Genomic DNA, 14,000 nt, shown 5'->3' with positions numbered 1-14,000 from the left:
TTTTAAGAATTACCTAATAAATGACATCGCAAACAGTGCTGGAAAAAGTTACCTCTTCATGTAAAAAAATATTTAAAAACACTTTGACATGCAACACCTTACCTAAACAATAATAATAATAATAATAATAAATGTTGGTGGTATTCATATTAAAATAGGAACATGGATAGAAATCAGATTGTAACACACTTAATCACACAAAAATCTAACAAAAATCAAAAATGAAATATTTATTACAGCATTTGTGACTGAACACCTTTTAAACATTACGTCACAGTCCTCATACAAGTATTTAATGTATTTTTGACAAAGCTTAAGGGAGACGGCATCTTATCATCTAGTGAGGAACACGTGCTGAAAAAGGAAGGAATTCATGGACATACAATATCAATGCCACAGCAGATCTGAAACTAGCAAAAACATTCTTTTTCAATTGAGGTAAACACATAGAATATCTAACATGAAACAATTAATAGACTGAACTCTGTACGAAGTTTGTTACAATATTCTCTCAGCTTTTTCCCCCAAAAGCATTGAGTTCATAATTTAAGTTTTTTTTTTCTTTTTTTTAGTTTTAGGTTTTTTGGTGCATCAACCATCAAATGCTTCTCCAGCGCCGCAGAATCAACGTTTGTGTCAGTACTGTCCACATGGCAAGTGAGTCGATCTGCAGATAAAGAAGCGACGCAGGGTGTTGCTTTTCCACTATTAAGCTTCCTTCAATAGGCTCTTACCGATGAGAGTCCAGGGTAAAAACAAAAAAAAAATAATATTAAAATAAAAATGTATAAAACCAACACAATCCAGTGCTTGGGCAAGTCAAACAAAGAACTTTTTTTCCTTTAAAACCTACAGGGCAACATTCATTCATGAACCAAAAAAAGAGGGGCATGACAAATGTCCAAACTGAATCTTCTGGAGAGATCCGGTGTCATTTAGCAGCCTTTTCCCATCATGCCCTGTTCTTATGGGGGACATGACCTGATTGCCCTCTACGGTTTGGAGCCTTTTTGAGATGTTCCATCTTCTTATTGTTTTCTTTTTTTTTTCTTTTATAGTGCTGTGCTGCGAGACAGTTTCTCCTCCAGGAAGGAGCACACACAGTGTGGGAGAGAAAATGTTAAGCTTTAATTCTAAAACTAGCTCAGGAAACATAAACCATGTGATCAACAAAAAATGCACAAGTTTTAACTTATCTATACTTTTTATACTACAGTAGTTATAACTCTTGGAGTCTTTCCGTTGTTTCTTTTTTAAATCTTCCAGAGTGATTTTATTTTTCGAAGCGTTGGAGCGCGTCACATGAAAGTGTACTGGATGTGTTCATGGGTGAGTGAAGGTGTGGAAAAGTGTGTGTCTTTCGTATGCGTGCGCGTCGGTCCGTCCGTTTCTCCGCACGCGTGTTCTGTACGTCAAAAGCATCCTCTGGTGATCGTTACCAAAAGCCCAAGACTTTACTAAGTGTTCTTGTCAGCTTGGTCCTCCGCTTGGATGAGAGTAAGAAAATTGACAGGTAAAAAAAAAAGAATTATCACAGCTCATCTGGAATTCTGTTTCTTTAGTGTCAAATTCTGGTCAAAAGGGTTCACTATTTATTCTTAAAAATAGTCTCAAAATAGGATTTGTTGTGGGCTGCTGCTTTCTTTTTTTATTGTTGTCTTGTAGCTGCTGCTGCTGTTGTTGTGGCAAAGTTCCCTCGGACTATTGGGCGTGGATGTCCAGGCCCTGTCCTCCAGTACTAGGGTCAATGGGCGTGAGCAAGGGGGGTCTCTGTGCAGACATGGTCATTCCCGGGTGCGACGGGGGTCCTCCGTGCATCAGCATGGCGTGGTGGGGGTGGTGGTGGGGGGCGTGGGGGTGGCCGGGAAAGTACGTGTGGAGCGGGGGTCCGTGTCGAAGCTGGGAGGGGTGGGAGGTCATCTGATGGGGGCTGTAGGTGGGCGGGGCCATGCTCATGCCCATAGGACCGCTCTGAGGTACGTACTCCCCTGGCATGCCTGGCAGACCTGCAGGAGGGCACAGACACAGAACGCGGTCAGTGAACGCATTCGGCTGAAACGTACCTGCCGTGCGCTTTAAGATGCGGCGCCTTTGGCGTCTACGTGTTCCCAGGGACGTTTTTTTAGCCCACGGTGAGTGGTTTACAGGGCCCGGTAGCGTTGGGGTCAAGGCCCAGGTTGGGAGACGGTCCTCGGGCCAATCCTGGAGGATGTGAGGGAAACCCGAGCGGCCACGATGGCGCTAATACTTTCACAGGCGGAGCGGTCATTCTGCAGCTGACAGCGGTGACGAACCGAGGAGACGCGCTCTCGCGAGGGGGGGGGGGCGAGCCTCCGTGAACATATTTGATTTAGGATCCCTTAAAGAAGTTATTAAATAATGTAGGACTCAGCTTGTATCGGCAAGACAGCGGGCATGAAAGGCCGGGCTCCGCCCCCGGAATGAAGGCGCTTTAGGAAAAACAAAGTGCCACCCTTGATGCGTGGAGTGTGGGTTTTTGGAGATTAGAAAACAGCAGCAAGACGGGCTAACAAAGATAAAAGGAAGTAGAAAAAGAAAGGGAAGGGAAAGGAGGTGGGGCACGTTGGTGTCCTTTAAGGTGGCAGCCACTCATATGTGTGGAGGCCTCAGCAGGTTGGCTCTCATACTGTGACGGGACCCGGGTCGCGGAGCTGGCTCAGCAGTGCCACTGTTTGCCTTTTCACTCGGCTGTTTGTTGTGATCAGGAAGAAAACAGTGAAAAGAGGGGGGGGGGGGGGGGGGGGGGGGGGGGGGGGGGGGGGGGGGGGGGCTGTGCCTGTAGTGTAGGAACATGGCTGATCTGCAGGCCTGGACCTTAGGGAGAGGCAAGTGGGAGCAGGGGGTCCTGCTGGAGCCAGGGGGCCTGGTTCTGGGATTGGGTCTGGGTTGGCCCTGCTTTGTAATGTGAACCCCTGGGGGATTAAAAGCTGTAATAGGAGGGGAGAGGTCGCTGCAAGGTCACTAGGCATGCTAACTCTCTGCATTCCTGCACCTTAGTACACTGCAATTAAGAAATTACACTGGAGGGCCCCTGCGAGGGGACGAGCAGGACGACAGGGGCCGAGATTAATGACCGGGCTCATTGGCTAAAAGTTGGGCCATTTTCTAATACTCCTCTTCCAAGCGGGTTCATTGGAAATGCACATGTTTGTCCGAGCAGGTCTTTTAAAAGCTCACTACCGGGGAGGGGGGGGGGGGGCTCATAAAAATAAATAAATCATTCCGGGTTATGATGGGTGCCCTCGCCGCCGCGTAACCTGCAGAGCGGCCCCTGTTAAAAGGCCCAGCAGATGTTTTTGACACTGTAAGCTGGTAATCTCCAGTCTTGTAAGCTGCAGTCATTCTGTTAAGTAGATCTGAGACCCCCCTCCTTTATTAACAAGAGTGGTAAAACCATCTGAAGACAATAACGGAGGCCTCTCTCCCTCTCCCTCTCCCTCTCTGCATGCCTGCCTCCCTGACTGCCTGTGCACTTGTGTTATGGCACAGCGGTCCTGCTCAATGGCTGGTCATAATTAAGTACCAAATATACCATATTGTGTGGCTGTGTAATCAAATCAAGAGAGGATAATATTCCTCTGTATTAAGCTATTAATGTAATTGGTCATGAAGCATAAAGTATGTTACGTAATTAAATAGTCTCAAAATTATATAGCCCTATATTAAGAATTAGCCAACCTGAGCAAATGTTGTCTCTGTGTGGCTGTTTTAGGGAACATTGCTTCCTGATTTTTCTTTTTTTTCTCTCTCTCTCTCTCGCTGCCATTAGCAAAGACAGGAGAAAATGAGTGAGAGACAGAGGGAGAGAGAGAGAGAGAGAGAGAGAGAGAGAGGGGATGCAAGGGCTAGAGGGGTGAAATGATCTCTGTCGGCACAATTGCTGCTGTGACCCTTTGGAAAATCCAGCCTCCATTTCCATATAAAGGGTTCTTTTAATCAAGGTAAGTGTTATTATATTGTGCCTCATTGGGCAAGGGAGTTTAGGTGTTAAATAAAATCTCTTCTGCCCTGCTGCCTTTGGGATGTGATACGTCTTGATTTTTCAAATGTCAGCACTGTGGCAGTAACGGGGGCCCGAATGACCAGCTTCATCAGGCTGCTGCCATTTAGCTGTATAGAGACTGTGTGTGTGGGAGAGACTGGGGGGGGGGGGGGGGGGGGGGGGGGGGGGGTGACAGAGAGGGACTGTATCTGTATGTGAGAAAAAGACCCCCCCCCTCTTTTTAGAGGCAGCCATGCTTGTGTCTACAACCTTATAAATTTATCTCAGTGTCTCCCTGCTCTTGTCCCAGGTCAGTCTAGTCAGACCCCCCCCTCCCTTAAATCGACTCCCTCCAGTAAAAAATAATCAAAACACACAGCCCCCCCCCCTCACGCTCATTCCTCCCTTTACACAGCTCAAACCAAACCCCCAGTGAAGGATCGGCCGTGTCACCCATGGCCCGTATATCTCGCTCAGGGACTGTAATGTACTGCAGTGTTCCCGTCTTTGCATATAAGATAATTTGGGCATCAATCCTTCCCCAGACAGATTTATGTCACTCGGAGGACAGTTTCACTTCTCCTTCTTTATCGCTTCACTGGAGCCTGCTTAATTTCTCCCTGTCAGGCCCCTTCCCCAGGAGATGTTATTTTTTCCCTAAATGTCCAACATTTGCATTGGCTGTCCAGGATGGGGAGAGCGATGGCGCTGTTGTGATAAATAAATTTGCGCATGCCACGCCGGGTTGTTTCATCCCCTTCTTCTTCTGTTGTTGTTCTTCCTGTTGTCTGGCGCCTCAAGTCGGGTCCTTTCTGTCCCAGGACAGCCCCCCCCCCTTTTCCTCAATATATCCAGGACTACTGCCCCCAGCTTAGGCCTAGGAGCATCTTGCTGAAACCTTGTTGATGCAGCAGAGTGGGGGCTTCCTGCAAACTCACGGCCAGCGTAGGATGGGGTAATGCAGTAGAAGGGAATTATGGGAAAAAAAACAAACCCCACAGACCCAAAGAGTAAAATAAAAGGAAAAGAGCCCAGTACTTACTTCCCCCTTTTTCTTTTGCTTTACAAGATGGAGGTTACATGTAGTGCCATTGCCCATCCATGCCCATATTCATCCCCATTCCACTCATAGGCCCTAGAAAGAAGAGATAAACGCCAGAAAGAGGTCAGCGGGAGTATGAATCACAGAAAGGTCAGAGGAGACCCACTATAGAGAAGCTTTGGATGGAAGATGACAAGACAGGAGGAGGAGAATGGCGTGTGCTTTTATTTTGAAATGCATCCCCGCATCCCTGCTTTAATGGTCACTTGTGAGGGATTTCCCAGAGGAAAAACATGCAAGGCAGGCGGTGGAATGAAATGGAATGGTGCGAGGAGATTTAAAAAGAGGAGGCTGCGCGTTAGCGTGAGGTCTATGTGGCTGACTGGAGGTTTGCTGCACGTCATGCTGCAGACACAGGCATCAGCGCCGCACGACCTGAGGACGAAACCCCGACGGACTCACCAGCTGGTCGTATCCCCATGTGCTGCTGACCGTCCAGCACGAAGCTGCCCATCGGCTGGCCCTCTGGACTGTACGCTGCTCCTTGGCTCACTGAAGGATCAAGAAGAAAACCTGATTGTAGTCAAAACGTGGACATGAAAAAGGGAGGGAGGGGGAGAAGAAGAGAAAACACACCAGACAATCAGCAATTGTCCCAGCTCCAGCCCAAACATACTGTAAGACATTGTGCTCATGTTTGTGGACCGCCATGACTGACGCGTGGCAGGCAAACACGCATACAGTAGGTCCCCGTGCACGCACACACACACGCACACGCACACGCACGCGCACGCGCACACACATGCAGCCGGTGCCATTCAAAAACCGTCCTCACAGGAGAAACATTGTTCTCTAAGCGAGAGGAGAAAACATGCAGTTTGACAGGATGGGAAGAATTTGGGCCGCGGAAAGTCACAAGTCACTGGGTCGCGTCTTGGTCTGAAGCATGACACACATCCCAAACCTGCCAAATGATGATTTATCTGATTATCTGTCATGCCACAGAGGAGAAAAAAGCAAATCCTTTCCCCAGTTGTGTTATCATTAGCCCTAATGAACTAATACTTTTTGGAGACTGTATTCTAGGAATAAAACTGCATTATCTTGGATAATCTGTAATTGGTGGAGATTAGGGAGAGCGCTTCGTCATGCTATTTTTGCAGCGATGGCTGATTGGCACACGCTGCTTGTGTGCTGTCACGCATCCCACACAAAGCGCCGCAACCGCACAAAGAGTCGCCCACATTGGGAAGTGCGTCTAATTTTAATCGCGGCTCGTGTTCGCTTCTGAACAATCTCCACCCCGGTGTGTGGAGACCTTTTGGAGACGCGGCGCTCGCTAATCAACAAAAACAGCTTTTCCCTCCCTTACACAAATTACCGGCTTCTCCTCGCTAATGCCGTCGCCAGCGGGGCTTAGGGTGACGGAACCGCTCCACGGGATCGCGTTCGCGACCCGGGATGTGCTTCTGGAAATCTTCTCTCAACGGATTTGGAAAATTAATATGTTATCAATTAGCCTAATGAAGATTATTCTGATACCAAATCAAAAGATAAAATCCGTCTGACGAATCACAAATAATGTCAGTACCATTAATCTTCAAAATATGACTATAAGTCTTGAAAACAACATTTCTGAAGTAGCTCATGAACGGCTGCTAGCATTTCTTTCACTCCTCTTGTGTCCAATTAGTAATTCACAGAAAGAGTCCTAATACACCGCTCTCTCCACTTAGACTGGGAAATCTCCAATTAGAGTCAATCGGCAATTGGCCTACACCACTACTGAACGTGGCTTATTGAGAAAATGGGGAGAGAAGGGGATGAAGGGAGGGAGAGGAAGAAGAGGGACTGGAAGGCAATTTCTGGGGGGGGGCACGTGGGCCCAGGCACGATGCTGGTGTGAGTAAAGGATCTGGACAGGGGTGTCTCCATGCTGAGGGAAGCGAAGCAGTATGCTACTGTATGCCGGCTGGGTGGCTCTCATGTGTTCATTTCTTTTTACCTGCTCGATTCGACTGGTCAATCATGGGCTGTACTATTCTTCTCCTGGCATTAATGAACCTAGAGAGAGAGAGAGAGAGAGAGAGGAAAAAAAAAACAAGAGACGAGCAGATGTTAAATCACTCCGCGTTCACACACAGGGAGATTCATCACGAGCAGCCGCGACGACAAAACAGTTTTGCGCGACTTAATGGCGACATTAGCCACCGAGTCCTAGCGAGAGGCGCTCGCAACAAAACAGCAACAAACAAAAGAGCAATTGTGAGCTGACTTGGGAACCCAGTGAGGGATACTTTTAATGTTCCTTATGATCTATTCCCCCCTCTTTTAATAAAGCTTTTGATTACGTTTGGTTGCTATGGCCACCGGGGAGACATTCCTCAAGTATTAAGTGCAGCGCGGGCGCAGAGGAACCCTGATCGTGGCACATCCCTTCCTCCAGCTCTCATTCTGTCCTTCCCAGTCGCTCGTCTCGACGCACGGTGCTCGCGCCGGCTGGAAAACCAAGCCGTTTCTGCAGGAATTAATGCCGTTGGAGTTTAAAGGTGAGCTTTCGCGCAGCAAAGCAGAGCGCAGGGTCCAAATGGTTCCTTTCAGCGCTCCCCACCACCGCGCCCCCACCTCCTCCATTCCCCCTCTGCCGGACCCCCGCTCTGCCTGCATTGTAGGGGGTTCTGCTCCCTTTCCAGCTGTCTAGAAATGAGGACCAGGCATGGGCCACTCCGAGCTTTCACAAGGTATTGTTATGTCAGTGAGCCCATCAATTAGGCTGTCTGAAGTTTTATCACCACCACAGCAGCGAATAAGTGCAGCTCCACAAAGCCTCCCCAGCCGGCCTTGGTCCTGTGGCTTTTCCAGCGTGGAGCCGGAGGTCACCCGGAGGTGACTGCCAGCCGGGGGCCAGCTTTTTAACTTGGACCGGGGCGCCTTGGGCTGTGTCAAACGCAAGCTGGACCCTCACGCTCAAGCACGCTGCGCGCCTCTTCCTCCGTTAACCCCCCTTTTTGCTCCATCCGTCCCCCTCTCATTCACGTTCACGTACTAAAAGTGTAACGTGGACTTGGCGGTACAGGTACTAGCATGTGGTGTAGATTAAAGAGAGGTTTCAAATCACAGCGGAGCTGTCCAGCATGGAGTCCTTTGCTGCTTCCAAAAAAAGACCCTGTTGCACCGCCCTCCTGTAACGTACGGGCCACAGCACCATCAGCACGGGTAAAGGACTGGTCATTAGGAGGAAGGGAGAGCTGGAACCAATTTGGACTCCTAATCCCCCATGAAGCCCCGATACCTGCCCTTACCTTCTCCAATGAATTTAAACGCCTGTAATCTGCCCGACTCAAAGTGACGTGGTTAAACATACAAAATGCCCGATTGGGAAAAGAGAGAGGCGGCGCTGGGTTGCCAGGGGGCATCCAGAGTGCAGGTACGCAGGGGCCCCTGAGAGGAGAAGATGAAACACGTCCACGTGAGGCCGAGAGGGGAAGAAAGAGCGGCGACGAGAGGCGAGGTATGAAAATTGGAGCGTTCGATTCAAAATTAGAAACTCTTAATGCGGGGCTTGTGATTTAGGGGGCGACTCGGGATTAGGGTTTATTACCTGTGAACATATTTCTTGGTAGAACAAAGGGGGCGAAGCCTTTTCAGGTTGCTATGTTGTCAGAAATGCCTGCAGTGCTTGAGAAGGAAACGCTTCCAGCATCAAAACCAGCTGAGCAAGTAAACAGTAAGACATTCCTGATAATGTGCTTCCCTCTTCATGCTCAGAGCAGGGCCTGCCAGAATATATGTCCTGCTCTCTCCCTTTCTAGACGCACCAAAGGGGCTCAAAATCACAACCATGTGAATTCTTACCTATTCTGGGACATAACCATAAACACATAATATTAGGAATGTTCCTTCCAGGTGCTAAATTTGCCCATATGGTTCCCAGTGACTGCAGAGGAAACACTATATGTACTGGAGAGTATATTGTATGATCAAAGTGCACTTTTCAGATTGTTTTGGTCTGTATGTTTTTTTAAAAACAATGTTCTGCCGCACGTGTTTTTCCAAGCTCTTACAGGAAATGTATGACGTGAAGTATACAAGAGAATGTTCTGCTCTCATTGAAGCGACCATTTTTAGTATGAAAGCAGCTCATGGTTGTATAAACAAACATATGGATATTCTAATATTTTCCCTACAAGCGGCTCCCGAGATGGACCTGCTTCTTGTCAACGCTCCCTATTGGCTAACGATGACCGAATTTCACACACACACACACACACACACACACACACACACACACACACACACACACACACACACACACACACACACACACACACACACACACACACACACACAAAGCCTCTGTTTTTGTCCGCGAGTTGCCACAGTAACCGAGAGGCGATGCGGTGCACTGCAGAGAGCGGGGGGCGACCGAGGGCCCCTCTCGTGGCCTTAGAGCACCTTTTATCAGTCTGAGTAAAGCCAATTGAGATTATCAGAGCCTGGCCTGATAACACTGTTTTCCCTCGACCCGTGAGCTGCTAATGGTGTGTGCTCAGAACAGCACAACCAGGAATCCTCCAGAGATGAAGGCCAGTCAGCTTGGATAGACAGATAGATGGATGGATCTGAGGACCCGAGGCCCTGAGAGAGGCACAGAGGTTGACCACAGGGACTCAGAATTCCCAACCACTCGCTAAAACATACATGCCCGCTGTAAATCCACATATCGACACCATGGACACGACCACAAGCACCGTCAGTGTGTGTCTGTAGGTTAACCAGAACACAGGAGGCTCACAGGGGACACTAGCTAAAAACCTCCAACCCGTGTTTTATTATCTACATCTGGTGGTCTAGCTTATTATGGCCTGCCTCTGCTCAGTGTTAGAGCTCAGAAACACCAACACACACACACACTGAGTACACACAGTGCCTCTCAACATGGGAACTCCATGCTGTCTTCAAACAAATAATTAAAGGGAAGGTTATGGGGTCGCATGGAGGTCATTCCTTGGGATACAGTTCAGAATGTGTTTGCTTAAGCTGAGGAGAAAGAGGGCTGGGGAGCAGCGGTCCCTTACTGTTTAATGTGGGCGACGCATGTGCTCTAGCCAATAAGTCTTAAACACATATTTAAGATGCATATATGGAGCTTTGCATGCGTCAGTCATATATGTGCATGCATCCAGTAGCACTTCCCGCTGACGGGGCTTGAACTGGCACGAGTGGCACGTGTAGTATGTGCATCTCAAACAGATTGTAGCAGATTATACAGAGAAGTGTGTTTAGGTATAAATGCTGGAGTCAGAACATCCCACATGACATCAGCACAGCATCCTTGGATGCTAATATCTGCTAATGCAGTTACTTGGTTGTCCTAAAAGAAACCTCCCGCGTGTGCGTCTATTTTAAAAAGTCGAGATCCTCATTTGTCTCAACTGTGTTGACACCTCTTTGGAAGGTTACCGAAGGTTTACAGATGAAATCAAAGCAAACCAGCCCGTCTGACTCAGTGCCTGCGCTAATCCTATTTTTTTCTTGCTTCCTCATCTCAATCTGTCATAAAGGCCCTGTTTCTGGTTAACTGACTCACAGCCACACCTGGTAACTCGCTCCTGTTGTCAGCATTCCTTCCCTGAGAAATCGTCATGCCAAACCACCCTACCCTGGAGCGCCGCCAAGAGAGGGAGCGCGGGCGCGAGGGAGATAGACGAGACGGTGCGCGAGCCAATTGCTGCGGAGATTGGAAGGGCCCCGGCCAATCAGGAGCGGGGTCACTCGTTTGACGAGTTTGTGATGAAAGAAAGAAACCGAGCCAAAGCCACGAAGACGCGAGAGCAATACTAAGAAATGCTTAACATGGTTTCTCAAGGAAGCGAGCACCAAACTACTACAAATGCGGCTTCTGGTGCCTGCAAAGTCGGCGGCTTTGTGATTCTGTCCCAGCAATGGCGGACAGTTCATCGGTGGGTGACCCCCGTGTGGCAGGAAACAGGAGCGGGGTTTGTGTTTGCCGCTCAACTCCACGGCCCCTTGTCCGTCTCTGCAGGAAGATTAGATGCAACACAATCCCAACGAGAACGTGCTGAAGAAAGTCCACGATCGCCGCAAACGCGACTGTCCTCTGGTTCCTATTAAAGCTCATTGCTTCCATACTTCCGCCTCAGACAGAAATAAAGATTCCCAACCCCCAGCGATTAGGTCACCGCTCGCTGGAATCATGCATTGAAGGAGGACGGATCTACGCCGAAGATGGAAAGGAGTAAAAAAACACTCAGTGTCCTTTGACTGGGAAGTGCATGCAAATTAACCCCATTAGGAGGGTGTGTTTGGTATAAGCAAACACTCATTACGGTCTGGTCAGACAGTGGGGCAGTCTGGAACTACTGAACCTCCAACACTGATCTACTGTAGTGTCAACATCACATGGTCCTAACCCGCCGCCACCAGGCCGGTCCTGCAGCATCTCTGGACTCATCATAAAACCACCACTAGGTGTTGGAGATTAAAGCCAAAAAAAGACACAGCTCATCCTATCACAGGCAGAGGTTCCCTTTTCTATCCCTCCTTCCCTCCTTTAAGTTAAAACAGGAGTCAAGAGACATAAGCCGGGCGAACATTACCTCACCCCCGTGTTTGATTTACTGCAGATGTGAAGCCGAGCGAGGCGGGATCGTTTTTTAGGAACGTCAGAGAGGGCCCACGTTCAGGGCAGCCGCTGTGTTTACATAGTTTTACCTCTGTCTCTGGCTCCCTCATCCGCCGTGCCTTCACCCCCACTCCTTTGTCTGCTTCTCAAAAGGGGGACTGTTTCACCTCTCCTCCATGGACTTTCACTGACCTGTTTTTATTACTCTGCTCATTGCCCTTTCGCGGCACGCCCCCCCCCCCCCCCCCCCTCGTCCCTATATGAACATTTGCATTACTCCGTCCTCCGCAGTCGGTCCCGCTGCAGAAGTCATTCCTCTCTGAAACCCGGGGAGCACGAGTCATTAAGGCTCGGGTGGAAAATCAGACAAAGAATTATATATTTGTGTTGCAAACCGACGCGATTTAACGAGCAGCTAATTAAAATAAATCAATAGCACTGCGGCACGCTCGCTCGCTCGCTCGCTCGCTCGCTCTCTGTCTCTCTTTCTCTTTTCCCTCGACCTGATTCTCTGTCAGCACCAAAGAGGTGGAACGCTGCAGCGCGCAAAGCGATGATACCACGGGTCCACGCTGAAAAATCAAGCATCAGCTGCCGCCTATGCAGGACAGCATCACAGAACTGTACAGCCCCATGCAACCGGAGTGAAGGAAATGTACAGTAAGAGCAGGAGGAGGAAACAGACATCCGTTCGCCACCTTCGGCCTCTCCCGCTGTCCAGCGGGGGCCTGTCACCCCTGGGCCCTGCAGTCCAGCAGCCTGACCCCTGCGTGGCGGGCTGTGCGGCCCCAGCTGTTGACTGTCCGTCAAACACCTCCAGAGCAGCGTCGGGCCAGGAAGGCCGCGCTTGTTGCCCCTTTGATCCGGGCGAGCAGCAGCTGCTGCTCCACACAGCAGCACTTTGTTCCCCCGTCTCCTCGCCGCGCTCTGTCCTGCGGCGCGAAAAACACCACCGAATCCAGCGCAGGAGCGCGAGGCGGGAAGGGGAAAGGAGGGGAAATCGTCGGGGGGGGTTAAAAAAAAAACCTTGCCCGTTTCTCCCTCCGTACAACATCAACAAGCTCTGACAACAGCAGCGGGGGTTTTTCTTGGCCCGGACACAGCTCTCAGGCATCTCCTTCGTGACACTTCACCCTCCCTTCTTTCTTAGAGATATCATAGTTATTGTTCAAATCGGCCCGGGTGAATGGAATGGGCCGAGGCCAAGCCTGCCCCAGGCGTCAACACCTGTGTGAAAGAGACCTTATTGTAGCAACACAACATAGCTAACCTGCCTAGCTCTACCAGTTTTCTGATGCGGAGGCTGGCGTCATGTCTTCTTTCTCTTTCTCCCAGACAGCCCTAATATTTCCTATCATTAACCTCCCTCTCCTCAGAGGCGGGCACCTCTGGCCCTGCAATGTTTTTACTTGCCTGACACTGTTTTAAATATCATCACCAGGAAATGCATCCAGATCTGCCCTCCCTTCTTGTAGTCCCGCACCCCCCCCCAGACAAACCGTCAAAGGCACCCAGCACGTCCTGCGTGACAGAGGTCGCCCGCGCCGGAAGGTACCGCTCACTCCTCGTGAGCCGCAGCTCCTCACCTTCTGGATGGTCGAGGGCGTCCCGCTTTCGCGCGGGGCCGGCGGGGGATAGAGCAGAGGCGCGCTGGCGGGCGGATCGGCGCATTACCGGTTTACGCCTCGATTCCCCCGAGACGAGTGGGTGTTCTTACAGCATCGCCCCATCGTCTCAGTCGGGAACAGTGCCACCCCCGCTGCCCAGACTTCCTGTTTCCCCACAATGCCGGGCCTGTTGGGCCTCTCTGGATGTCTCTGTGGGGAGGGCAGGTATAATCTCTGTTTCCATCCACTTCTCACTGCTATCATATCAACGTGTGACTTTTTAGCCCCCGTGTCTCACTCCTGCAGTACACGATCCTTCCATCTCTATTTCTTTCACCCTCTCTTTGTCTCTTTGCTCTATCGTCTTCTGCTCCCTTTCATCCCCCGTCCTTTTTTCTCCCTCCGCCTGGTAATCGAGTGAGAGATTCCGCGACTCTGTGACTCCCCCTTATTGTCAGATATCAAACAGGGCGGCTTTGTGGATTACCAGGGGAAGCTGATAATGACATGATAGAGGCGTGATATTTCAAACAAAATTGAGTGTCAATTGCCTGCGTCGTCTAGGCAGTACAAGTGTCTACGTTGAGGCAGCCAGGAAGGAAATAAGGCCAATCTATTTCCTTTGCTTCATATCAAACGTCTCTCTCCTCTCCCCTTTACAAGAATATAATGGGTTCAGCTCAAAGAGAAGAAGACGAGGGG

General features: G+C 49.7%; 1 protein-coding gene across 8 annotated transcripts in view; it reads right to left on the bottom strand.

The window, feature by feature from the left end:
- Positions 1-206: 206 nt before the first annotated feature.
- Positions 207-14,000, bottom strand: part of meis2a (Meis homeobox 2a) — a 72,992-nt gene continuing 59,198 nt past the window's right edge. For 3 of the 8 annotated variants that reach the window (XM_055506013.1, XM_055506014.1, XM_055506015.1), the window contains 3 exons: positions 7,051-7,109; positions 5,508-5,618; positions 207-2,006 (listed from right to left, as the gene is read on the bottom strand). In XM_055506013.1, coding sequence (XP_055361988.1) covers positions 1,702-2,006; positions 5,508-5,618; positions 7,051-7,109 — 475 coding nt within the window. In that variant the 3' untranslated portion in view covers positions 207-1,701. Of the gene's footprint in view, positions 2,007-5,045; positions 5,139-5,507; positions 5,619-7,050; positions 7,110-14,000 lie in introns of all 8 variants that reach the window. The other 5 variants (XM_041069236.2, XM_029140019.3, XM_029140020.3 and 2 more) reach the window with 3 other exon arrangements.

The sequence above is a fragment of the Betta splendens genome, chromosome 22 (genome assembly GCF_900634795.4).
Source record: "Betta splendens chromosome 22, fBetSpl5.4, whole genome shotgun sequence".
NCBI classification, from domain to species: Eukaryota; Metazoa; Chordata; class Actinopteri; order Anabantiformes; family Osphronemidae; genus Betta; species Betta splendens.
This window is presented reverse-complemented; position numbering and strand designations above follow the sequence as displayed.